Genomic DNA, 27,944 nt, shown 5'->3' with positions numbered 1-27,944 from the left:
TGGGCTAATTACTTAACCTGTAAATTTTATTTTCTTTATAAAAATACTGATAGTAATGAGAAATGCTTTAATAGGCTAGCTAAAACCATTTTTGTTTTTGTTTATTTAGGTTTCCATTTAGGGATGTAGTGAGGAATTCTGCTAATTCATCTTGAGTCATGAGAACAAAGCCTTTGCATGAACTAACCTCTGGTTTCATGCTTCTCTGTTATCTTCTGGAAATATTATAAAATATGCCACTATGTATTTGTCAGCAGATGTCTATTGATTACTTATTTAACATATGCCTTGCACTGTGTAGAGCCTTAGTATACTTTGGGTGAGCAATCTATGAATATAGACATATATTTTGTATAACTGGATTTATTCATAAAATTTTTGGTAAACCGTGATTGTTAAGAGGCTTTAAAAATTTATAACATGTTTTCATTTTTCCTCGCTTAAGGAAAAAAGGTTTAAAACTTATTTTAACCAAATTCTTCTTCACTACATTTTACTGTGCTTGTTTTGCTTTCAAATTTCACAAACTTAACTCTGGAGAAGTAGAGCTGTGACTAGTGGTTTTTGAACTTGCTCCGTGGAAGCACTATATCTGATCCTGTGGAAGATCCAAGAAAGCCTAGACAAGATCTATTCTAAATATTATTCATAATCATAATGGAGATAAGCTATGTATAAGGTATCAATTGTCACCCCTTGATTGATTAAGCTACTTCAGAGTATAGTATTTGAAAACTGTTCTCAAGTATCTTTTTTATATAATGATGCTTTCCAACAATTATGCACAAAATATTTTTAAGTAAAAGTACTTAAGTCCAGGTTCTCTTTAATAGAATATGAATCAAAATAATTTTACTACGTTAGTAAAGTCTTTTGAATATTAGTCAAGAAAAGAGCAATAAAGTTACAGAGATTATATTTAGTGTATTTTGTTTAACTTTTTGGCATCAAAGTTCAGTCATTTGGGCAACTAATAATTTTTTTAGTAAAACATATCTTTAAAAATTGCAATTAAGTAAATTCCAAATTCCTTCAAACAAAGATGAAAGTTGAGCAAGGAGATTTGTAACTTGAGCTTTTGTCAGATTGATTATATCTTGTTTGATGGCTTAGAAATTATGCCGTACAAATCATTTTATAATTTATAAGCTCAATACAAATTTGTTTAACAAAAGCAGTTGTAGATAGCTATGCTTTTACACAAAGAAATCTTTTCTACTTTTCTTTCCTCCAATGTAGAATGACCAAACTAATGGAACTAGCAAATCTTCAGCCCAAAAGACCAAAAACAATAAAGCAGCACCATGTGAGAAAAAAGAGAAAAATAAAGGATATGTTGAATATACCATCATCTGCTTCACACGGGTAATTTTGTTTTGGATTATAAGATAAGGGTTTTGTATGTACTTTGTCTGATTGCTTAACTCAAATCATACCTCACTCTGACTTTTATTTCATCAGTCCACTGGTTTACCAGTGACTGCTTCTTTGCCAAATTCACAAGTGTCCTTAATTCTCAAAGTTGACCAGCATTTGATACTATTGACTACCCCAGGTTTCAAAATTGTCCAACCTTAATTTTACATTCTCTTTTTTTATTTCTCATCTTACTTCCTCTCTTCCTTCCTATTTTTGTGACTTTCTCTTACTCACTTGCTTTTTTTTAAAATACTGGATTCCATATACTCCTGTCCATTGTCATTTTCTGTTCATATATTTATACTCCTTGTTAATATCATTAATTTTTTTATGGTTTGCCTGTTGCAGCTAATAGATTCCAAATCTCCATCTCTAGATTTAACCTCCTGAGATCTAAAGTCTTCATTTCCAGCTTCCTATTTGCATACTCAGAGTGTCTTGTAGGCATTTAAGATATTATCCAAAACAAAATTCATTTACTTTCCTTTCATTATCTCTTTCTCCTCCTGCATTCACAGTTTTGATAATGGCATCTATCACCAGTGTGTTTATATGAAATTTTGTTAATTTCTTCTAACTTCACTACCTGATATCAAACATTTTTTTACTTCGAAGTACCCTACCTGATAAAAGTTCACATGGCTTAGCACACAGGACCCACCTTTAAATATTTATCAAATATGTGATAAGTTCTCTGCTAAATATTATGTGGTTTGGATCATTCTTCCAAAGCTCAATGCTATCTTTTCAAACAGTGAGTTAATAGTCTTATGGGTAAGTAAGCCAAATGCACAGATGACTGTTGCATTAGCAACTATAATAAATGACATAAGAAGAGGATGTAATTAAGAATGAAGTGTTGTGAGGAAGGAGAGGTCACAGCCAGTCAAGAAATCTGGAAAGACTTTAAGAGAGAGGAGACATTTGAGCTGGGCTTGAAGGATGAGAGGCAAAACTTAGGCAGGGAAGAGATATCCAGTGTGAATGAAATAGTGAGTTTCCAGAGGTAGGAAAATTTGGTGCGTAGGAATAGAAATGATGAAAGGGAAAGCTAGAAGGATGTGGAGAGATCTGCCTTAAATGTTAAGTTATGGTGTTTGAATACATTGAGGGAGCCATTGTAATGCCACTGATATTAAAAAAAATTAAGAATTTCTTTCAGACTTTGTCACCTTGTAATAAACTTTCCAGGAAAATTATGTAGATGTTGGGTGATGGTCAGGGCTATGGGTACAAAAGAATTTTATTAGGTATAAATTAACTTCCGACTATGTCTTAAACTTTCAGTTAGAGGAGAGAAATTGCCAATGAAATAGTACTTATTACTGTGTATTTCATTTGAAATATATTGTCCTTTTTTTCCTTTTTCACCGATTATCTGATATTTTGCTTAACAAATTTTCTTTGAAATTATGGCAGAAATTTTACTTGCCTTTTTGCCATGGAATTCTATGTATTTTAATATCTTAATCAGATGAAAATTGCCATTAATTGCAATTTTAATTTTATTCAGCTTTTCTACAATGTAAATTTCCCTTGAACTTGTAAGTAACTTTATAAATTGAGGAAAAAATTTGTTAAAATGATCTTTTTACATTTTTAAAGGAATGGGTCTTTGGGTTTTTTAAAATTATTACTTCATGTTAAGTATACATAATATGATGCATATTTCCCACCTATGTATGTTTTGACACCACAGTCCCATGCTTTTGATCTGTAGCAGCACCAAAAAATTAAAAATTAATACAGTTGACCCTTCAACAGCACGGGTTTGAACTGTGTGGGTCCACTTACATGCCGACTTTTTCTCAATAAATACTACAGTACTACATGATTTGAGGTTGGTTGAATCCCTAGATATGGATCCACAGATATAGAGGAACCATGGATATGGAAGGCTGATGAAGTTATATACAGCTTTTCAACTGCTGCAGGGTTGGGGCCCTTAACCCCTCAGTTGTTCAAGGGTCAGTTGTAATGTGAACCAATTAAATTTTCCAATAGCCACATTAAAAGATAAAATTAATTTTAATAATATATTTTATCCAACTGATTCTATCTGAAATGTTATTTTAACATATAATTAATATAAAACGTTATTAAAACGTTTTATATTTCTTTTTTCACACAAAGTTTTTAAACTCTGGTGTATATTTTGTACTAAGAGCATAAGTACAGCAACATTTCAAATGCTTATTAGCCACATGTGGCTTGTGGCTACTGCATTGACGTGCATAGGTTTATTATATATAGTATATAGAATACAGTGCATAAAATGCTTACATTAAACATAGGATGAACTTTTTTGCTTATTGGTAAATATCCTGAAGTTTAGAATCAGTAGTCCTAAAGTCCTATCTCTGTCATTTACTGAGTGACTTTATGCAATTTCTTAACACCCTTTAGCCTCAAACTCCTTATCTGTCTAAACTAGCAATTTAATAATACCTATATGAGAACATTTGTTAGGATTTATTGAAATTAAATGTAAGTTACTTTGTTCAATGCCTATAGTGTGTTTTATCAGTGTTAGCTTTTTAAATTTAAAGTAAATATGAAATGTTTTACTCAAAATTTTATTTGCAATTACAAAGTAATGCTGTGATTGTTTGTAAACAGCAGTTTACATCCAGTGTTGTTACCTTCGGATGTATTTGACCAACCACAACCTGTAGGTAATAAAAAAATTGAATTCCATATATCTACCGACATGTCAGCTGCATTTAAGAAAGATTTAGAAAAAGAACAAAATTGTGAAGAACAAAATTGTGGTAAGCGTATTCTAGTTCTTTAACATGCTATGTAAAAATTCTTCTCAGTTTTTTTTGTATTAGAATTAAATTTTATATGTTTCTGTTTTTTTAGTATTTGTGAATATATTTAAAATATGCAATTAGGTCTTTGTTAGTGTCTTAGAATACTATCCATTTTAAACTTTTTTATATAACTAAAATTGGAGCTTAGTGGTAAGATTGTCACAGTTACCTTTTGCTAGTAATGAACTCTAGGGTGAGGTTTAGTCTCATTTTTGCTGATGTTTACACTAAAAATATGATAAAAGAGTTTCTTGTATTGATCTGTTTTTTCATTGCTTGTTATATGTGATGCTCTGGTTTTATTAGTATAGTTGTATTATTGGTTAGGAAAACAAGCAGCGTGATTATTTTTTGAGTTGTAGATTTCATGTAAAAAAATTTTTTTTAATCCAAAAGACATGGAAGATTGTTTACAAGATACTATTTGTTAAGTTTGAAGATAAGGTATTGAAATTACAGATTTTTTTCTGCTTTTTTTAAACATTAATTTGATGTTATACTACAGTGGCATTTCCTTGTTCTTTAATTTTTAAATTTCAGAAATAATACCGGCTTATAGAAAATATAATCAAAATAGGAGCATATAAAGTTTTAAAAAGTTAACACCTCAAACCCTACTGTTCCCTATCCCAATACTTAGAGATAACCATTGTTAATAATTCAGTATGAAAATAGTCCTTCCAGATCTTATCCTATACTTGTGTATAAACATTTTATTTTCCATTACTTCTTTTTTTAAGTAGCCATCATGGGTTACTTTTTTATGGCTGCATAGCACTCCATAGTATAGTTATAACAATCTTTATTTAATCATACTCTATTGATAGAAGTTGAGGTTGTTTCCATTTTCTTTATTATTACAGCAAATTCTGGAATATACATTTTTGTACATATATCTTTGAGCACTTGTGTGAATATAGAATAGAGCTCTAGTAAGTATTGCAAATGTACTGAGTGATAAACTATAACTGGTTTTAATTCCTGTCTCTCTCATGGTTAGTGAGAATGCATTGCCTTTTCAGATAGCTCGTTTGTTTCAGTATTTATATTTGTATTTTTGTATGGTTTTCTTTCTTATCTCATGGCCAGTCACCCCTTGACACAAATTTTTATTTTTTTAAGTTTAATTTACTCAAGGACTTAGACCTTTGTGAGGGGGGGGACAATTGTCCCATTCTGCATCAACGTAGAGTAATGCTGAATTAACAGTAGAAACAGTTTAAAAAGTTTTTTTTCTTACTGATGCCTTCAGGCCACAGGAGGTCTGTTGATACGATGGCTTTTCTATGTTATGAGGAGACTTTTATAATCCTAAATATGGCATGTTATTTGCATCATTTTCATAGCTTTTTTAGGGTTTTGTTTTTTTTCTAGGTAGTATAACTAGAATTTTTCTACTGAATGTTTAATCCTGTCCTTCCCAACCCTCTCCCCCAAGTCAGTTTAATTTTTGCTGAAGCTAAGATTCATGTTTTCTGAATACAGTCCATTATGTTGCTATGTTGTACATTTAAAATTTATAATGGTTTTTAATTTTCCTAATTGAATAAGTGTGCAAATACTTCTTTTTCCTGATTTTGATTAGGATTGGCTCTTTTTTTTTTTTTTGGTGGGAAGTATAATGGATGTTTTTTTAGTACCCTCAAATGGAAGTGTCTTATTTTACGATTTTCATGTTCTAGTGGCAGAGTTGAGTAGTCATGATAGAAACCATATGGCCTGCAAAGCTTAAAGTATTTACTGTTTGAAGCTTTATAGAAAAAGTTTGCTTATCCTTGTTTCAGAGTATTGAGAAAAACACCAAAGAGTTTTAGTGCTAGAATATATCTTAAAAATTAAAAATGGAAAAGAAAAACTGTTTTGAAGGGAGGGATTTTTAATGGCTGATGTCAATGTTAACTCTTAGACTTACCTGTTTCTGAAGTTGATGCATCCAATATAGGATTTGGAAAAATCTTCCCCAAACCAAATTTGAGCATCGCAGAGGAGATTAAAGAAGACTCTGATGAAATGCCATCAGAATGTATCTCTAGAAGGGAGTTGGAAAAAGGCAGAATTTCTAGAGAAGGTAATTTTTATGAAATAAACCAGCATTTATTCCATTTTACATTTATTTGGCCCTTCAGAAGCAAAACAAATCTCTTCATGTTGTTTACTTTATTCAAAGCACATGCTTCAAAACATCTCTCCAGTTAATGTTTTTTTTGTTTGTTTTTTTGTCTATACATGTTTATAACAAGGTGAATCAGTTATACATATACATATGTTCCCATATCTCTTCCCTCTTGCATCTTCCTCCCTCCTACCCTCCCTATCCCACCCCTCCAGGTGGTCACAAAGCACCGAGCTGATATCACTGTGCTATGCGGCTGTTTCCCACTAGCTATCTACCTTATGTTTTGTAGTGTATATATGTCCATGCCTCTCTCTCGCTTTGTCACAGCTCACCCTTCCCCCTCCCTATATCCTCAACTCCGTTCTCCAGTAGGTCTATGTCTTTATTCCTGTCTTACCCCTAGGTTCTTCATGACATTTTTTTTTTCTTAAATTCCATATATATGTGTTAGCATACGGTATTTGTCTTTCTCTTTCTGACTTACTTCACTCTGTATGACAGACTCTAGGTCTATCCACCTCATTACAAATAGCTCAATTTCGTTTCTTATTATGGCTGAGTAATATTCCATTGTATATATGTGCCACATCTTCTTTATCCATTCATCTGATGATGGGCACTTAGGTTGTTTCCATCTCTGGGCAATTGTAAATAGAGCTGCAATGAACATTTTGGTACATGACTCTTTTTGAATTATGGTTTTCTCAGGGTATATGCCCAGTAGTGGGATTGCTGGGTCATATGGTAGTTCTGTTTGTAGTTTTTTAAGGAACTTCCATATTGTTTTCCATAGTGGCTCTACCAATTCACATTCCCACCAGCAGTGCAGGAGTGTTCCCTTTTCTCCACACCCTCTCCAGCATTTATTGTTTCTGGATTTTTTGATGATGGCCATTCTGACTGGTGTGAGGTGATATCTCATTGTAGTTTTGATTTGCATTTCTCTAATGATTAATGATGTTGAGCATTCTTTCATGTGTTTGTTGGCAGTCTGTATATCTTCTTTGGAGAAATGTCTATTTAGGTCTTCTGCCCATTTTTGGATTGGGTTGTTTGTTTTTTTGTTATTGAGCTGCATGAGCTGCTTGTAAATTTTGGAGATTAATCCTTTGTCAGTTGCTTCATTTGCAAATATTTTCTCCCATTCTGAGGGTTGTCTTTTGGTCTTGTTTATGGTTTCCTTTGCTGTGCAAAAGCTTTGAAGTTTCATTAGGTCCCATTTGTTTATTTTTGTTTTTATTTCCATTTCTCTAGGAGGTGGGTCAAAAAGGATCTTGCTGTGATTTATGTCATAGAGTGTTCTGCCTATGTTTTCCTCTAAGAGTTTGATAGTTTCTGGCCTTACATTTAGGTCTTTAATCCATTTTGAGCTTATTTTTGTGTATGGTGTTAGGGAGTGATCTAATCTCATACTTTTACATGTACCTGTCCAGTTTTCCCAGCACCACTTATTGAAGAGGCTGTCCTTTCTCCACTGTACATTCCTGCCTCCTTTATCAAAGATAAGGTGACCATATGTGCGTGGGTTTATCTCTGGGCTTTCTATCCTGTTCCATTGATCTATCTTTCTGTTTTTGTGCCAGTACCATACTGTCTTGATTACTGTAGCTTTGTAGTATAGTCTGAAGTCAGGGAGCCTGATTCCTCCAGCTCCATTTTTTGTTCTCAAGATTGCTTTGGCTATTCGGGGTCTTTTGTGTTTCCATACAAATTGTGAAATTTTTTGTTCTAGTTCTGTGAAAAATGCCAGTGGTAGTTTGATAGGGATTGCATTGAATCTATAGATTGCTTTGGGAAGTAGAGTCATTTTCACAATGTTGATTCTTCCAATCCAAGAACATGGTATGTCTCTCCATCTATTTATATCATCTTTAATTTCTTTCATCAGTGTCGTATAATTTTCTGCATACAGGACTTTTGTCTCCTTAGGTAGGTTTATTCCTAGATATTTTATTCTTTTTGTTGCAGTGGTAAATGGGAGTGATTTTGATTTCACTTTCAGATTTTTCATCGCATTAGTATATAGGAATGCCAGAGATTTCTGTGCATTAATTTTGTATCCTGCTACTTTACCAAATTCATTGATTAGCTCTAGTAGTTTTCTGGTAGCATCTTTAGGATTCTCTATGTATAGTATCATGTCATCTGCAAACAGTGACAGCTTTACTTCTTCTTTTCCGATTTGGATTCCTTTTATTTCCTTTTCTTCTCTGATTGCTGTGGCTAAAACTTCCAAAACTATGTTGAATAAGAGTGGTGAGAGTGGGCAACCTTGTCTTGTTCCTGACCTTAGTGGAAATGCTTTCAGTTTTTCGCCATTGAGGATGATGTTGGCTGTGGGCTTGTCATATACGGCCTTTATTATATTGAGGAAAGTTCCCTCTACACCTACTTTCTGCAGGGTTTTTATCATAAATGGGTGTTGAATTTTGTCAAAAGCTTTCTCTGCATCTATTGAGATGATCATATGGTTTTTCTCCTTCAATTTGTTAATATGGTTAATCACATTGATAGATTTGCGTATATTGAAGAATCCTTGCATTCCTGGAATAAACCCCACTTGATCATGGTGTATGATCCTTTTAATGTGCTGTTGGATTCTGTTTGCTAGTATTTTGTTGAGGATTTTTGCATCTATGTTCATCAGTGATATTGGCCTGTAGTTTTCTTTCTTTGTGACATCCTTGTCTGGTTTTGGTATCAAGGTGATGGTGGCCTCGTAGAATGAGTTTGGGAGTGTTCCTCCCTCTGCTGTATTTTGGAAGAGTTTGAGAAGGATAGGTGTTAGCTCTTCTCTAAATGTTTGATAGAATTCGCCTGTGAAGCCATCTGATCCTGGGCTTTTGTTTGTTGGAAGATTTTTAATCACAGTTTCAATTTCAGTGCTTGTGATTGATCTGTTCATATTTTCTGTTTCTTCCTGATTCAGTCTTGGCAGGTTGTGCATTTCTAAGAATTTGTCCATTTCTTCCACGTTGTCCATTTTATTGGCATAGAGTTGCTTGTAGTAATCTCTCATGATCTTTTGTATTTCTGCAGTGTCAGTTGTTATTTCTCCTTTTTCCTTTCTAATTCTATTGATTTGAGTCTTCTCCCTTTTTTTCTTGATGAGTCTGGCTAATGATTTATCTATTTTGTTTATCTTCTCAAAGAACCAGCTTTTAGTTTTATTCATCTTTGCTATTGTTTTCTTCATCTCTTTTTCATTTATTTCTGATCTGATTTTTATGATATCTTTCCTTCTGCTAACTTTGGGGGTTTTTTGTTCTTCTTTCTCTAATTGCTTTAGGTGCAAGGCTAGGTTGTTTATTTGAGATGTTTTCTGTTTATTAAGGTGGGCTTGTATTGCTATAAACTTCCCTCTTAAAACTGCTTTTGCTGCATCCCATAGGTTTTGGGTCATCGTGTCTCCATTGTCATTTGTTTCTAGGTGCTTTTTATTTCCTCTTTGACTTCTTCAGTGTTCACTTCGTTGTTAAGTAGTGTATTGTTTAGCCTCCGTGTGTTTGTATTTTTTACAGATCTTTTCCTGTAATTGATATCTAGTCTTATGGCGTTGTGGTCAGAAAAGATACTTGATACAATTTCAGTTTTCTTAAATTTGCCAAGGCTTGATTTGTGACCCAAGATATGATCTATCCTGGAGAATGTTCCATGAGCACTTGAGAAAAATGTGTATATTCTGTTGTTTTTGGATGGAGTGTCCTATAAATATCAATTAAGTCCATCTTGTTTAATGTATCATTTAAAGCTTGTGTTTCCTTATTCTTTTTCACTTTGGATGATCTGTCCATTGGTGAAAGTGAGGTGTTAAAGCCCCCTGCTGTGAATGTATTACTGCCGATTTCCCCTTTTATGGCTGTTAGTATTTGCCTTCTGTATTGAGGTGCTCCTAATTTGGGTGCATAAATATTTACAATTGTTATATCTTCTTCTTGGATCGATCCCTTGATCATTATGTAGTGTCCTTTGTCTCTTCTAATAGTCTTTATTTTAAAGTCTATTTTGTCTGATATGAGAATTGCTACTCCAGCTTTCTTTTGGTTTCCATTTGCATGGAATGTATTTTTCCATCCCCTTACTTTCAGTCTGTATGTGTCTCTAGGTCTGAAGTGCGTCTCTTGTAGACAGCATATATATGGGTCTTGTTTTTGTATCCATTCAACCAATCTGTGTCTTTTGGTGGGAGCATTTAGTCCATTTACATTTAAGGTAAATATCCATATGTTTGTTCCTGTTCCCATTTTCTAAATTGTTTTGAGTTCGTTATTGTAGGTCTTTTCCTTCTCTTGTGTTTCTTGCCTAGAGAAGTTCCTTTAGCATTTGTTGTAAAGCTGGTTTGGTGGTGCTGAACTCTCTCAGCTTTTGCTTGTCTGTAAAGGTTTTAATTTCTCCATCAAATCTGAATGAGATCCTTGCTGGGTAGAGTAATCTTGGTTGCAGGTTTTTCTCCTTCATCACTTTCAGTATGTCCTGCCACTCCCTTCTGGCTTGTAGAGTTTCTGCTGAGAGATCAGCTGTTAACCTTATGGGGATTCCCTTGTGTGTTATTTGTTGTTTTTCCCTTGCTGCTTTTAATATGCTTTCTTTGTATTTAGTTTTTGACAGTTTGATTAATATGTGTCTTGGCGTATTTCTCCTTGGATTTATCCTGTATGGGACTCTCTGTGCTTCCTGGACTTGATTAACGATTTCCTTTCCCATATTAGGGAAGTTTTCAACTATAATCTCTTCAAATATTTTCTCAGTCCCTTTCTTTTTCTCTTCTTCTTCTGGAACCCCTATAATTCGAATGTTGGTGCGTTTAACGTTGTCCCAGAGGTCTCTGAGACTGTCCTCAGTTCTTTTCATTCTTTTTTCTTTATTCTGCTCTGCAGTAGTTATTTCCACTATTTTATCTTCCAGGTCACTTATCCATTCTTCTGCCTCAGTTCTTCTGCTATTGATCCCATCTAGAGTATTTTTCATTTCATTTATTGTGTTGTTCATCATTGTTTGTTTCATCTTTATTTCCTCTAGGTCCTTGTTAAATGTTTCTTGCATTTTGTCTATTCTGTTTCCAAGATTTTGGATCATCTTTACTATCATTATTCTGGATTCTTTTTCAGGTAGACTGCCTATTTCTTCTTCATTTGTTAGGTCTGGTCGTGTTTTATCTTGCTCCTTCATCTGCTGTGTGTTTTTCTGACTTCTCATTTTGCTTATCTTACTGTGTTTGGGGTCTCCTTTTTGCAGGCTGCACATTCGTAGTTCCCGTTGTTTTTGATGTCTGTCCCCAGTGGCTAAGGTTGGTTCAGTGGGTTCTGTAGGCTTCCTGGTGGAGGGGACTAGTACCTGTGTTCTGGTGGATGAGGTGGGATATTGTCTTTCTGCTGGGCAGGTCCACGTCTGGTGGTGTGTTTTGGGTTGTCTGTGGACCTATTATGATTTTAGGCAGCCTCTCTGCTAATGGGTGGGGTTGTGTTCCTGTGTAGCTAGTTGTTTGGTATAGGGTATCCAGCACTGTAGCTTGCTGGTTGTTGAGTGAAGCTGGATGCTGGTATTGCGATGGAGATCTCTGGGAGATTTTTGCCTTTTGATATTATGTGGAGCTGGGAGGTCTCTTGTTGACCAGTTTCCTCAAGTTTGCTCACCCACCTCAGAGGCACAGCACTGACTCCTGGCTGCAGCACCAAGACCCTTTCATCCACACGGCTCAGAATAAAAGGGAGAAAAAGTAGAGAGAAAAACTTAGTAGAAGTAGGAAGAAAGAAAGAAAAAAAGGAAGGAAGGAAGGAAAGAAGGGAGGGAGGGACAGTGGGAGGAAGGAGGGAAGGAAGGAAAAAAGAAAGAAGATAAGTAAAATAAAATAAAGTAAAATATAATAAAGTTATTAAATTAAAAAATAATTATTAAGAAAAAAAACGGACGGTAGAACTTTAGGACAAATGGTGGAAGCAAAGCTATACAGACAAAATCTCACACAGAAGCATATACATACACACAAAAAGAGGAAAATGAAAGAATCATAAATCTTGCTCTCAAAGTCCACCTCCTCAATTTGGGATGATTCACTGTCTAAATGAGGGAGAGAGGGAAGGAAGGGAGGGAGGGAGGGAAAGAAAGAAAGAAAGAAGATAAACTAAAATAAAGTTATTAAAATTCATTATTAAGAGAAAAAATTTAAAAAAATGGACGGATAGAACCCTAGGACAAATGGTGGAAGCAAAGCTATACAGACAAAATCTCACACAGAAGCATACAGATACACACAAAAAGAGGAAAAGGAGAAAAAATCATAAATTTTGCTCTCAAAGTCCACCTCCTCAATTTGGGTGATTCATTGTCTATTCATGTATCCCACAGATGCAGGGTACATCAAGTTGATTGTGGAGCTTTAATCTGCTGCTTCTGAGGCTGCTGGGAGAGATTTCCCTTTCTCTTCTTTGTTCTCACAGCTCCCAGGGCCTCAGCTTTGGATTTGGCCCCGCCTCTGCATGTAGGTCGCTGGAGGGCGTCTGTTCTTCACTCAGACAGGACGGGGTTAAAGGAGCCGCTGATTCGGGGGCTCTGGCTCACTCAGGCCGGGGGGAGGGAGGGGCGCGGATTGCGGGGCGAGCCTGCGGCGGCAGAGGCCACCATGACGTTGCACCAGCCTGAGGCCCGCCGTGCATTCTCCCGGGGAGGTTGTCCCTGGATCCTGGGAACCTGGCCATGGCGGGCTGCACAGGCTCCCTGGAAGAGGGGTGTGGATAGTGACCTGTGCTTGCACACAGGCCCCTTGGTGGCGGCAGCAGCAGCCTTAGCGTCTCCCACCCGTCTCTGGGGTCCGCGCTCTTAGCCGCGGCTCGCGCCCGTCTCTGGGGCCCGTGCTTTTAGCCGCGGCTCGTCCCCGTCTCTGGCGTTCCTTTAAGCAGCACTCTTAATCCCTTCTCCTCGCGCACCAGGAAACAAAGAGGGAAGAAAAAGTCTCTTGCCTCTTCGGCAGCGCCAGACCTTTTCCCGAACTCCCTCCCGGCTAGCCGTGGTGCACTAACGCCTTCAGGCTGTGTTCACGCAGCCAACCCCAGTCCTCTCCCGGCGCTCTGACCAAAGCCCGAGCTTCAGCTCGCAGCCCCGCCCGCCCCGGCGGGTGAGCAGACAAGCCTCTCGGGCTGGTGAGTGCCAGTCAGCACGATCCTCTGTGCGGGAATCTCCCTGCTTTGCCCTCCTCACCCTTGTTGCTGTGCTGTCCTCCGCGGCCCCGAAGTTCCCCCCTCTACCACCCGCAGTCTCCGCCCGCGAAGGGGCTTCCTAGTGTGTGGAAACCTTTCCTCCTTCACAGCTCCCTCCCACTAGTGCAGGTCCCGTCCCTATTCTTTTGTCTCTGTTTTTTCTTTTGCCCTACCCAGGTACGTGGGGAGTTTGTTGCCTTTTGGGAGGTCTGAGGTCTTCTGCCAGCATTCAGTAGGTGTTCTGTAGGAGTTATTCCATGTGTAGATGTATTTCTGGTGTATCTGTGAGGAGGAAGGTGATCTCCACGTCTTACTCTTCTGCCATCTTCAGAACACCCTCCAGTTAATGTTTTTAATCACCACTTTTTGTTTTTAGTACTCATACTTTATAGGGAGGAAAAGTATCTCTCAGTATAATGTTTCCAGTCTATATTTATTTGGAAGAATGTTTTCATTCCTGAAACTTATATGACATGTTAAATCACTGTGGCCCACAGTCTGGACTTCTGTATTCTGGATACAGTTGATAGACCGTCACAGTACTGTATCTGAGATGTATGCAGAGCAATTATTTGTCAAAAAAAAAAAAAATAGTTTTAACTATTTGGTGATTAAAAGCCTGTGTTTATGAATTTTATATCCTAATGTGATAGTTTTTTACTTCTTAACGGACTTTTTCTTGTTTTAGTGTATTTTAGGAAAATATTTAGGGGTTTTAGATTGACATGTAACACATTATAATTTTTCCCATAATGGAAACAGACTTCCAACTGACATATTTTTGCCTAGAACATCTAGTTGTCAGGAAAAATGGTTATTGTCACAAATAGGAGTAGCTGTATAGAGATTCAGAAGCCACAGTTTGCCTGAAATACTTGATTATTACATTTGAGTACTTTATTTTTACATTTGAATATATTGGTGCTGGTAGTTTGGGAGATTGACTATAAGCAAAATAATTACACAAATATTTGGTAGCATCTTTATTTGCTTTTGTTTTTTTAATAAAGTGACTCATCTTAAAGTTAAGCTTTACAGAGTTTTAACAGAAATATTTTATTGGATAAATTTTAGTTATTCTAGATGCCTGAAAGTTTTAAACTTTTTTTCATAACACCACCTTAGATTTTTAATAGGTATTTTTATCCCATTAGTAACATTTGTATGGTTTTATCATTTTCTTAATGCTTATTTTGTCTATTTAACAGATATATTTGAATGCCATTATACTTTTTCTTTGAAAAATTGATGAAACTGTCTTAATTTTATATCCTTGTTTTGTTTTTATATAAGAAATGGAAACACTTTCAGTTTTTAGAAGTTATGAACCTGGTGAACCAAACTGTAGAATTTATGTAAAGAATTTAGCTAAACAAGTTCAAGAAAAGGTAGGTTGAAATTTATAAATTGGTTTTATTATTTTACATGTTTTTCCCCTGGCTTTCCTTATTAGTCTTTTCCTTGTTGAAATTCTAGGACCTTAAATTTATTTTTGGAAGATACGTTGACTTTTCGTCAGAAACACAACGCATAATGTAAGTGTCATGTATATTCTCAAATTGTGTTTTCTTTTTAATCTGTTAGAAATTAGCTCTTTTTAAAACATCATTTCCCCTTTTGAGATTAAAATTATATGAAGAAGTTGCTCTTATCTTTTAGACATCTAGAGCAAGAGTCAGCAAACTTCTTTTTAAATTGACAGTAAAAATTTAATATTTTTATACTAAAATATTATGGTGTCTGTTGCAACTACTCAGTTTTGTCTTTGTGGCATTAAAGCAGCTGTAAACAATACATAAATGAATATTAATGGCTGAGTTCCAGTAAAGCATTATTTATAGAAACAGGCCTCAATCCCTAGCTCTAAAGCAGTGGTTCTCAAACTTTAACCTGTGTAAGAGCTTATTAAAACCATGTCCTTGGTCTATCCCTAGACAGTCTGATATTCCAGGTTGAGATAGGGCCCATGAATTTGTGTTCCTAAAATGTGTATGGATGATGACTAAGCTGCTGGTCCAAAGATTACATTTTGAAAACTAGCATTTTAATGACTCATCCAGGAATATATAGCAGTCAGGCAGAGTTTTTTAGATTCTTACCATGGCAGTAACTTCTGTTCCTTCAGTTGGGAAGGCTTCCAGTTTTATGAGTGCAAAAGAGAGGATATGATTTGTAAATGATATAAAAGCTAATGTTTGGAGTTAGAGTTTCATTCTTTAAAATTTTATAATTGGTTAACTCTAAAGTATGTAAGACCTTGGCCATATAAATTAGAAGTAAAGAAAATTAGAAAAGGTAAGGAGAGAGACTTTTGAATGGAGGTAAATTAGAGAAATGACTGTAGTTAATTTTGCTTTAATCTTCATGTGAAACTAATTTTTTTTTTGATGGTACGCGGGCCTCTCACTGCCGTGCCCTCTCCCATCGTGGACCACAGGTTCCGGACGCGCAGGCCCAGCGGCCATGGCTCACGCGCCCAGCCGCTCCGCGGCATGTGGGATCCTCCCGGACCGGGGCATGAACCCGTGTCCCCTGCATCAGCAGGCGGACTCCCAACCACTGCGCCACCAGGGAAGCCTGAAACTATTATTTTTAAAGTCTTATCTGTGCTATGTACCTTTTTATATAGGCATGCACAGTGAGCACCATGTCTTAAGAACCATGTCCGTATTATATTCATTAGTGACAGATATATCTTATCAGGATACCAAAAGTTTATGTTGCTGGCCATGCAAGATACTGGCCCTTTTTCTTGTTGCCGCCTTTGAATCATGATTGTAAGGGGAAAAAATTTAAAAATAGATAATGTGTGTGTGTGTGTATATATATAAATATATGTATGTGTCACATAGATATATATAAGTTTATGTATCATGTCTATGTATATATATATGCGTACACACACATATATATATATATATAAAATGTATATACTTTCTTTCTATTTCCAGTATTGCCTGCCATTAGAATTTGAAGGGAAAAGAAAATTCTATATTGAGAAAGCTGTACACATCAAAATGATAAATTAATAATTGTCTCCTGTGGGACTAGTCATGTGAATTTGTTAAAAAAGAATTTACCTGCATTTTTTGATACTTTAAACATTCTTTATATGCTTTTGCTAGTCTCATAGACTAAATGGTAGGCAGTACTTTAGTTATAAGTTAGTCTGTTTTTTTAAGTAGTTTTGAGTATAGTTTCCTCCCCCAAAATGTTGAAAAATGAATACACTAGGAGAATAGAAGACTACACTTTGAATACAAATTCTGGTTTGTGTTTTTGGCTTTAACTTTAGCGATTTGTGTGACCTTGAAGAAATCACTCCGTCTCTACACATCATCTGTAAAATGGTGGTTTTTGACTAGATGATCAGTGAAGTCCCTTCCTACTCTGAAATTCCATGTTACTTTTCCATGGTTCCTGTCAGCCCATTTATTCTTGGTTGTATAGTTGTTTTTTTTACTTGAGTAAATAGCAGTAGTATTAAATTGGCTGAATAAAACTGTTTAAAAATAGAGATATGAAAGAAAAACTTTGCTTTTATAGTTGCTAGTAATATGATTTTTAAATCACATATATTTATAACAGCTAAAAAAAGATAAGCACGTCATCAAAAAAATTCTGTAAGTATTACCTACTTACAGAATCAATTTTAGAACAGAATATAAAATATAATTTTAGAAAGCCTGAGTAATATGCTAATCAGATAGTATAGTCATTTTTATTCTGAAATAGCAAATTTTTAAATTGTTCAACGCATTCCCATTGACTTCATCAGAATTCTTTGACAATTCTTTGAGTCAAAACCATTTTTTCTTCCATGACTTCTAGGTTTGATATACGCTTGATGAAAGAAGGTCGCATGAAAGGACAAGCTTTCATTGGACTTCCAAATGAAAAAGCAGCAGCAAAAGCATTAAAGGAAGCAAATGGATACATTCTTTTTGGAAAACCTATGGTGGTTGTATCCTTCAAATCTGTCCGTTCCAAGACTTATGGATCAATAGTTTTTAGGAGTAAGGGTATAATTGAAACCAATTTTTACATTATTCTTCATCTCAACAGCTGGCATTCTAGCTTGAGAATACTCAGTTATAAATATACTTAGTTGAATCAAATGACAATGTTATTTAAATTTTTATTGGAAAATAAGCATCATGTGGTTATTAAAATCCAGCCAAGTCTAAACATTTTACTTAATACAGCTTAAAATATACATACTCATGCTAAGCCTAAGATACTATGGTATCCAGAAGTACATTTGGAATCGTTAAGGAAAGATATGATTCGTTGTAGTTTTATTATCTTATATTTTATTGTATTATAATTCATATTTATGTTTGAGAATTTTAATAACAAAATATATCATTGACTTACCATCCTGCTTTCAGTAGTTAATGCAGTTTCAAACTAGAAATCAGTGGGATAAATGAAGGAGCAAAGGTCTAGGTGTAAAAGTGACTAAAAGAAAAGATAAATTTTTTACTTCTTCCCCAGATCATGGACAGCTAGGAGGCAGTCAACAAATATTTGATGAATGACTGAGTAGAAAGACAAATATAGAGATAAATTAAAAACTGTACTCCTACCCTACATTAGGAAGTTATTGACAATTCTTTAGAAAAGATTACTTTCATGTTTGTGAACAAAACCTTAATTTTTAAATATTAGCAGTTTGCTCGATCTGCTAGACCAAAACAAGATTCTAAAGAAGGAAAAAGAAAGTGTTAAAAATTAGTAAAGGTAAGTGTGGAGATAACGTAATAAAAGGACAAGACTTTCTTGAGATTAAAATTAAGGAAGGGTAAAAGCCTGAGAGAATAGTAATTCGTGTACCTTCTAACGTTTTTAAAGGATCCTCCCTCTGATTCTTTCTGTCTCTGCAGTTAATTTCCATTAAACTTCACAATTAAAACTATGGAATAAAACCTATTTGTATGTAAAAATTAAATTTGGGGAATGAATTTCATAAGGGCATTGTATCATTATTAGTCTTTATTTACTTTTTCTTCATAGAGTAAAGCAGTAGTTCTTAAATTTTAACATGTATTATAATCACCTAGAGGGCCTTATAAAACACAGATTACTGGGTTTCCCCTCACCCCCACCCAGAGTTTCTGATTCAGTCGGTCTGCAAGGGGGTTGGGCCTTGGGTAGTCAATCATCCCTAGTTTTCCTGTGAGTAAGGGGTTTTCCAGGATAGTGGACTTTTTAATGCTAACACTGGGAAAATGTCTGCCACGCCAGGACAAGTTGGTTACCCTTGGTGGGACCTGACAATTTGCATTGCTAATTACTAATTGTACACCTCACAGAAATATGTACATATTTTTTTGGAATGAAGTATTTCATCTTTCAAATAAGTAATTTTAATTCATACTTAAGTAATTTAATGATTAAAAATAGTAGAATTAAGCATTTTATGTTACACTGATTTAAGAAAGATGAGTAGAAATATATTCCTTTTGTTTTTTATTATTTTAAATCTTTCTGCCTTAGTATACTGGAAGAACATGAAGTAAGTGAGCCAGAATTACTGATGGTTAAGCTGAAAAAATTATGTAAAGAAAATTTTGCCTAATGTTTATTCCTTTTGGGAGGCACCTTGAATATTTCAATTTTGTTGTAAAGTGTCTATACTAGTATAGCCAGAAGTCTTACAAATACCTTAGAAGAACAGATAAAAATAAACCATTTTCAGTGTATGTTTAAAAAAATCATTTTCTTTGTAAATCTAACATGAAAAATAAGACAAAAATTAAATTGCATTCTGCTGTTCTGCTTTAGAAGCAGTCCTGCGTAAATACTGCTGTAATACTGTCATACAAAGTGTATCCTTTCTTGTCGTATCCTTTTTGGGGCAGTGTTTTTTTGATTTTCCTGCAAGTGTTTTGTCTCCCCAACCCATTGATCCAGTTTAAGCAGTAATTTTTTTACAATGTATTGAAATGAAGTATTTTAAAAATTATCTGTGTTGATTGAACAAATCTTTTATGTGGTTTTTAGATTTGTTGCTGAATTTTCTGTGCTGTCCTTTAGGTTATGTAGTTTTTCCAGGGAAAGTTAGTGAATCAGGTCAGCTTTTTACTTGGACAGTGTATACATTTGCTTTAACACAAATTTTATTCTTGTTTCTTCTGTTTTGTATTTTCTAAACCTAATTCAGTAACATATATGTTTTCTTTTTCATGATGTATCTGGTTTAGGTGTTCTGTATATATAATGTGTTGTAAAATTTGATTGGTTTTTTTTTTCCTATTAAAAAGTACATTTGTTAAAAATTTAAATAACTGGATTTCAATGTAAATTCCAAATAAGAGTAGCAGACCTTACATCTGAGGTTTTATTATTGAGATAGCAAGTAGAATTATCTTTTTTCTCTTTCTTTTTCTAAGCAAAGTAAAACAAAAGGAATAAGAAAAGAGTAACAGAGAGGAGAATACATAATGTTGACTCAGGGTAGCTCAATAAGTGGAAAGAAAAATTCTGGTAGGTATGTAAGAGCAGTGGTTTCCAGACTAGTTGATAACCAGAACCACCCGAACAGTGGTGCTCAGTTTTGGCTGCATACTAGAATGACTTGTGGAACTTTTTAAAAAAATACTGACTAAAGAAAACTATAATAATAAACTAAAAAATATACAGATGCCTGGGTTTCTCCCCCAGAGTTTTGATTCAGTGGTCTGGATTGCAGCATACATATTAGGATTTTCAGATTTCCCAAAGTATTGGTTCTAATGTGCAACCAAGGTTGAGAACTACTGAGGAAGGATTTTTACACATAAAGATTCCTGGACTCTGCCCTAGAGCTAATAAATCTGAATCTCTGGAATTGGGGCCAAGAATCTCATTTAAAAAGGTCCCTTAGTAGTTCTAAGGACTGACCAGTTTGGATTCTACTTGTTAGATCAAAATGGCAAGGTGGATCCGAGACACCAACCTAACCATCTAAACTTTTTATAAGTAGGAAAATAAAGCACTGAAGCCTTTACATTTCTTTCTTGCAAATCCTGCTATAAATAGTACTATGAAACCAATGAAAAATTCTGTTAATCATTGTCTCTCTGAGTACAAAAAGAGATACTGAAATTGCTGTTACTTTTTTCTATTGGCACAGTTAAAATGTTTTATTTTTTAATGTTATAAATCAGTTTCTGTGTAAGCTGTTTATTTAGACAATTAAAATTTTGTACTGACATGATTCACTAATTTTCTAAATATAAATGTTTTAGCTTTTAGTTATTTTAAAACTAGTGAACTGTTTTATAATCGTGATTACTTCTAATGAATTTCTATGGTATTTTAGGTTCCATTTGAATTTTTCATATCTCTCAAGTGCTTTCCAACTTTGTGGAGACGAAATTGACCACCTGGACTATGGAACTGTGCGTAACAGCTTTTAAAGTGTATTTAAAAATTAAAACTATATGCATTTAAATCAGTTTATTAGAGAGATATCACATGTATTTTAATCATCTTCCTCATATATAATAAATTATTTTCTTTCCAATAAAATAATGATCTTAATTTTTCTTTATGTTTTATACATCAAAGAAAGTATAATTTGATAATTACATAAATTTTTTATTAAGTGGCTTTATATTAAATATAAATTTTTTTTATGATTACAAATATTGCCCTTTTTTCATTCTAACCTGGATACTGATACACTTAACATTTTTTTAATAGTAATCTTATTTCTTGTAATTTTTCTAGGAGTGGTTTTTTTTTTTTTTTTCTTGCTTTATGCGGGCCTCTCACTGTTGTGGCCTCTCCCATTTGTGGAGCACAGGCTCCGGACGCGCAGGCTCAGCGGCCATGGCTCACGGGCCCAGCTGCTCCGCGGCACGTGGGATCCTCCCGAAACGGGGCACGAACCCGCGTCTCCTGCATCGGCAGGCGGACTCTCAAGCACTGCGCCACCAGGGAAGCCCTAGGAGTGGTTTTGATTGGCTTTGAGTTTTGATGATTTTTTTTTTGTTGTCGATTTTGTTTTTGTTTTTGTGTTTTTTTAGTAGTCGGGGATTTTTCACAGTTTAGGGAATTTGTATCCTTGCCCTAACTTAGTCTTCCAGTTTTGTGTCCCCCAATCTATCAGAATGTCACTCAGTGGTATAAATGTTTCTCATATAAATTATTCTGTTCCCTTAGTGAAATTAATTTCAGCTCTCTGTTAAGTATGAAACTTTGATATGTTTTATTTAATTTGCTCTGATTGATACTCTCCTGTGAGTATGTAATAACACTTTTATCTTAGAGTCACATCTTTGTTGGAATGATGTTGTGAATCATAGCTTCTTCCCTTTTACTCATAACTTTGTGAAATAAGGCAAATGAGAAACTTAAAGATAGGAATTAGAAGAATGAGAATATGAACCCTGGAACATATTAACATTTAGATGTCAAGTGGTAAGAAAACATCAAAGAAGAATGACTAGGAATAGGTAGAGCCAAATGAAGAAAAAATCTCAACTAGGAAGGAATGATTAAACATGTCAGGTCTGTTAATGATGCAAGAAAGATGAGTTCTGAAGACAACTCTATTAAGTCTTGCTCTCTAGGGAAGTAGAGAAAGGAACTGTTAATATAGGGGGGTATGGTATCAAGGTTTTTGTTTTTATTTTATTTTATAAAGATTGAAGATATAGCAGATTTATGTGTTAATAGGACTAAGCTAATAGAGAACATGATGGAAGAAGGAGAGGAATATTGCTAGAGCCATAGATATGGTGTACAAATAGAAGGGTTAGTTTTAAAGATGGGTGTGTAAACAGCTCATTAATAGCAGTGGAAGGAAGGACAGATTATATATGTCTAGGCATTTGCAGTTTAGTACATATAGTGGGAGCATATAAAAGTTTTGTTACATTTTGTCAGTGAAATAGGAAGCAAGGTCATGAATTAGAGGGAAGAAGTGTTGGGAAAAAACGGATTGAGGAAAGAAGATGTAAAATAGATGTTTAGGAAAGTGAGAGAATGAATAGACTCTTAGAAGAATTGCTAGACGTTACTTAAAATGCATACTTGAAGTCCATGGTTATTAATTTAAGTGAGATCAGTCAACATGGTTTTGTGTTTTTCTCCAGTTACGTTTAGCCTTGGCCCTATCATTGAGTAGACACAGAGTCAAATGATTAAAGCTGGAATTTTCCCAGGTGAATACAACAAAAAGGGAGAAAGGGAAAGGTGTTGCTATAATCAAGAGAATGATGATGAAGGAGGGACATGGAAAGTAATCTGGTAATGAGCAAATTAACAGAAGGAAGGAGTTTGAGGCACAGTGGAGAAATGGTATGATCCATTGAGATTGCAGTGTGGTTGAGGATATGTTGTAGTTAATTTCTAGAGGTAGGAAATTTGGGAGGTTGAAATAAGAGAAAGGGACTGAAATTGACAGTATTAGAGTATAGTAATTAGTGACTAAGTTCACATTCTAGAACGTGAACATGAATGAAAGTGGGGTCATGGAAAGAGATGAATTGAAGAAATTGAGAAACTCAGGAATTGAAAGGATCATCTAAGTGGATTTTGAAATTATCAAAAATTACGACAGGAGTAGTGAATCAAAAGCTAAAAAGATTATTCCTTAGAACATTTAGATCTGTCAGGTATGCCAAAAAAGAATATTTTTTAAAATCAACCTAAATAAAACTCTGGAGTCCCTATCCTTCCACAGTGACAGGGATTTCAGCCTAACTAGTTAACTGAGAAATAGTGTATTAAAGTGGTTTTACAGGTATAGGTTCTAAATTCAAATCTTGTGTGTATAGCTTAATTGCTTTATGGCATTGGACAAGTTCTGTACCTTTTTTTCAGCTTCCATGGGGATAGTAAAAATACCTACCTCAGGGCTGTTGTAAAGATGATCAGATGAATATAAAATACTTAAACCTGTTATATATATATATTATATATATATATATTATATATATACATTATATATATATAATATATATATAAAATCTGGCATGTATATTTCATATAATATATATATAAAATCTGGTATTTATATTTTACATATATAATCAACTTTTCAATAAACATTAGCTGTCGTGGTGGTTGTGGTGGTTCTCAACTCACCTGGTCCTGAAGGTGATGTAAAAATTCCGAGGTCTTAGATAAAACTTTAGTCATCTTTCCACCATGATTATCACTGAGATGCCCAGATTCTTCCTTGCCACACTTAGGGAGCATGAGACTATTTTGATAAGTTTAGGATCTTTGGTGTCTAGGAATTAACCTTTTTATGGATAACGCACATTCCAACCCCATGACTACTTCATAAACTGAGCATGTGCCTCAAATAAGTAAAATTAGAAAGATTTCTAGGACTTGTACAGAAACTGCCCCCAACCCATGAGTTTTTTAAAAAGTCATCATGGAAATGGAGAATTACTTATAATTTGATCCCACAGCAAAAGCCCTAATAGCTAGTGTGTCATTGAATTTTTCAGTTACTTTAAACAGTAAGTACCTTTTTCTTTTTGCTGGAGGGATTTGGCACACTGGCCAAGTGTGGGTCAAATATGTCGCCTCTGAGGTGAGAATTGAAGTTTCATATAAACCACATGAAAGGAGTGTTGGGAATAGACTTGTTCTCTAAAGGAAAAGCAAAGCACTGTGAAATCAAAAGAGAAACTTAGGTATTAGGCAGGCAAAAGCAAATTTTTTACTACAATATACAGTATATAAAACTCTTGGGCTTCCCTGGTGGCGCAGTGATTGAGAGTCCGCCTGCCGATGCAGGGGAAACGGGTTCGTGCCCCGGTCTGGGAGGATCCCACATGCCGCGGAGCGGCTGCGCCCGTGAGCCATGGCCGCTGAGCCTGCGCGTCCGGAGCCTGTGCTCCGCGATGGGAGAGGCCACAGGAGTGAGAGGCCCGCGTACTACAAAAAAAAAAAAAAAAAAAAAAAAAAAAACTCTTATTGCCGTGTGGTTGTTTTCCATTTATGCCTTTTACAAGGGCAGGGACTAGTGTAGAGGGAGGGAGGCTCCTAGGGTGTAAAATTTAAGGAGGCATATGCTCTCAGAGTAACTTCACCCTAGTCATGGACAGAATCAGCATAATCCTGATTAGGTAAATCACCAAATAAAAAGTAGTAGCATACAGGTTGCTGTTTTAGATGATTTGGAAGGTATTTGCTGTTCAAATGAGACTCCTTCAAAAATCAATGTCGAGAGAGATTGTCTTTGAAAGGAAGTAAGGGAAAGGAATCAATACCTATTAAGTACCCAAAATTCAAAAAGCATAGTACTGAGTGCTTAGGTATAGTAATTTGATCTTTACCACCCTATAAGCAGAGAACACTTGCCTTTGTGAGTAATGGAGAAGTTTAATAAAATTATTAAGATACTTTGTTACATTTAATTTCCTTTACTAATGCATGTAAAATGAAAAATAGAGACTTCAGTAGGACTGTTCAGTAGATGAGAGCTAACTACATGTGTTAGGCACATAAAAGATAGAACTGATGATTCTCAGAAATAGAATTCCCACCCCAAGAACTTAAACTACTATATATTCTACTCTGGCATTTCCTGAAAGCAAACTGTAGTAAAGATACAGCAGTCACACAAAGGCCAGTACAGGGAATCTAAAATAAACAACAAAGACTCACCGAATACAGAAAAAGTACCAGGAAAGAGAGATCCTTTACATACTAAGCATAAGCTTTAATGCCATGGGGAAAAACTGGGAGATCAAATGAGGTATCTATGATTTAATATACAAATATTTAAAGGGATTATATTCTTTTAAAATATATATGTGTATATTTATACATATCAGAAATGAGTAAAAGGTATTTGACTACACAGGAAATTTTATTTTTTTAAGTTATGGTATAGCATCAATATACCACTTCTATACTACTTATATACCAGGATCTTTGAAAATCTAAGAATTCCAGAAGAAAATCTGAGCAACTGATTAATTTCTTTATTGTTTAAACCTTTTCAGAGCTTAATAAGATACACAAAATATTATATATTATTTATGAAGACTGACTATCTTGCTATGGAAGAAAAAGGTGGAAGGCAAAGAGATTGAAGTTTGGGTAGTTCTGTATATATTGGATTTTTCTTTAAAAAAGATATCTGAAGGCTATTTTGTCTAAATGTTAACATCTGTTAAATCTGGGGCTTGGGATATGGGGTCTGTTATATTTTTTTACACTTTTCTGTATGACAAATATATCACAAATGAAAAATAAAATAGTCAAACACCTCTAATCTAGTGTTTCTTAGCCATTTTTTGCCCTCCCCCTATCCAGGAGGATTTTTAGACTTTTTTTTCCCTAATTATCATTTATGAAATTGTAATACCGCAATATGATGTTATGTCTCTTTTTGAGCTGTGTGTATCCATCCTTTTGTTTATAAAAGAATAAGATTTTTCTTCCCACCCAACCCCAAGAACTAAACAACAGTGAATAATTTAGAAGACAAATGATTCAGTATCGCAAAACATTAAACATTAATAAGTTCAGAACTTTAAATCATACAATGTACATTCTCTGATTTTAGCTGATTAAAACCAGATATTGGTAAAAGAAATATCTGAAAAAATGTTCAAGTTCCTAGATATTAAATAACATTTCTAAATTATATATGGATCAAAGCAGACTTTTTTTATAAGAGAAATTAGGAAATATTTGAATGTAAATGAAAATACAACATCAGAATTTGGGGGATACAGCTAAGAGGAGGGTTTAAAGAGAATTTGGCTATATTAGATATATTAGAAAAGAAGAAAAATAATAGGTTTAACCTTCTACCTTAAGGAACTCGAAAAAAGAGTAAATTAAGCACATAGCATGCAGAACAAGGAAATAATAAAAATAATCATAAATCAATGAATGTATAGACAGAAAACAGTTGAAAATATCATTGGAAACAGAACTAGTTCCTGAGAAGATGAATAAAGTGGAAAAAGTTCTAGCCTTACTGCCAAGGAAAACAACCCCTCCTCCCCCTCAAATTGTAAGAAGATGATATTGGAATATTTTTAGCAAATTTATTTCCATAAATTTGACAACTTTGATGAAATGGGCCAATGAAAGTGTTAAACTACCAAACCTTTTTAAAGTAGGTAACCTGAACAATTCTATATCTAATAAATTTACTTTGTAGTTAAAAATCTCCCTGGAGGGCTGAATAGCTTCACTGGTGAATTCTGCCAAACATTAAATGAAAAAAGCAACAATACTGTACAACAGAACACTTCCAAATTCATATTAAGAGGCCTGCATTATCCTGGTGGTAAAAAAAGTTACAGGAAAACTACATATTCCTATTTCTCATATAGATGCACAAGTCCTCAACAAAATACGACCAAGTTGAATCAAGATATACATAAAAAGGATTTAAATCATGACCAAGAGAAGTTTATCTTAGAAAATGCAGACTATTGAGCCTTTGGAAATCAGTAAATGTAATTTATCCTATCAATAGACTAAAGAAGAAAAAGCATATGATCATAAGTGAAAGAAAAGCATTTGACAAAATTAAATATCCATTCTTAATAAAAACTCAGTAAAGGAAAGAGCTTCCTTAAGCTGAAAAGTGTTTGCACAGCCTCCAGCTATCCTGATACTCCATGGTTAAAGGCTAAATGTTTTTTTCCCTAAGGAAGGGCACCCTCACTACTCCTATTCAAAATCTCACTGACAGCCAGTGCTTAAAATGAGAAAGAGAAGAGCTATGCAGATTGGAAATTAAACTATTCCTATACAGAGATGATATTATTGTTTATGTAGAAAATCCCAAAGAATCAAAAAGCTCCTACAGTCAAGTTAATCAAGATTGTAAGATTAAAAGTAAATATGTAGAAATCAGTTATACTTCTGTACACTAGCAATGAGCAGTTAGACATTGAAATTTTTTTCTACAATTACCATTTGCAATAGTTCCAGAATAAAATAATTAGGTATAAATCTACCAAAATATGTACTAGACCTGTATGCTGAAGATCCTCCACCAAATTTTGATTAAAAAAAAAGACCTAAATAAACGGAGAGGTACACTGTGTACATGTTTCGTAAGACTCACGATTATTTTGTCACCTCTTCTCAGATACATAGATTCATTTCAGATTGAAAACTCTAGCAGGATATTTGTGTTGATATTGCTAAGCTGACTTTCAAATTTCTTTGGAGAAGCAACAACTAGAATAGCCAGCACAATTTTGAAAAACAGTTGTATGACTTAGATTACATACTTCTAAGACTTATTATAAGGCTAGAATAAGTAACATAGTATTTGGCAGAAGGATAGACACATAGATCACTGGAACAGAAAAGTCCAGAAATAGACCCACATGTATAGTAAATTAGTTTTAGACAAAAATGAGAAGACAATTCAGTGGAGAAAGGTAGTCATTTAAATATAAGATGCTAGAA

At 34.6% G+C, this 27,944-nt stretch overlaps 1 protein-coding gene across 2 annotated transcripts in view; it reads left to right on the top strand.

The window, feature by feature from the left end:
• RNPC3 (RNA binding region (RNP1, RRM) containing 3) overlaps nucleotides 1-21,059 on the top strand; it is a 34,345-nt gene extending 13,286 nt beyond the window's left edge. Inside the window, exons 8-15 of one of the 2 annotated variants that reach the window (XM_007446819.1) lie at nucleotides 1,240-1,365; nucleotides 4,042-4,190; nucleotides 6,142-6,303; nucleotides 14,838-14,932; nucleotides 15,021-15,079; nucleotides 17,376-17,508; nucleotides 18,216-18,287; nucleotides 20,851-21,059. In XM_007446819.1, the coding sequence (XP_007446881.1) occupies nucleotides 1,240-1,365; nucleotides 4,042-4,190; nucleotides 6,142-6,303; nucleotides 14,838-14,932; nucleotides 15,021-15,079; nucleotides 17,376-17,508; nucleotides 18,216-18,275 (784 nt within the window). In that variant the 3' untranslated portion in view covers nucleotides 18,276-18,287; nucleotides 20,851-21,059. Of the gene's footprint in view, nucleotides 1-1,239; nucleotides 1,366-4,038; nucleotides 4,191-6,141; nucleotides 6,304-14,837; nucleotides 14,933-15,020; nucleotides 15,080-17,375; nucleotides 17,509-18,215; nucleotides 18,288-20,850 lie in introns of those variants that run through there. The other variant, XM_007446818.1, reaches the window with a different exon arrangement.
• Nucleotides 21,060-27,944: the final 6,885 nt, after the last annotated feature.

Source organism: Lipotes vexillifer, unplaced genomic scaffold (assembly GCF_000442215.2).
Source record: "Lipotes vexillifer unplaced genomic scaffold, Lipotes_vexillifer_v1.1 scaffold1050, whole genome shotgun sequence".
NCBI classification, from domain to species: Eukaryota; Metazoa; Chordata; class Mammalia; order Artiodactyla; family Lipotidae; genus Lipotes; species Lipotes vexillifer.
This window is presented reverse-complemented; position numbering and strand designations above follow the sequence as displayed.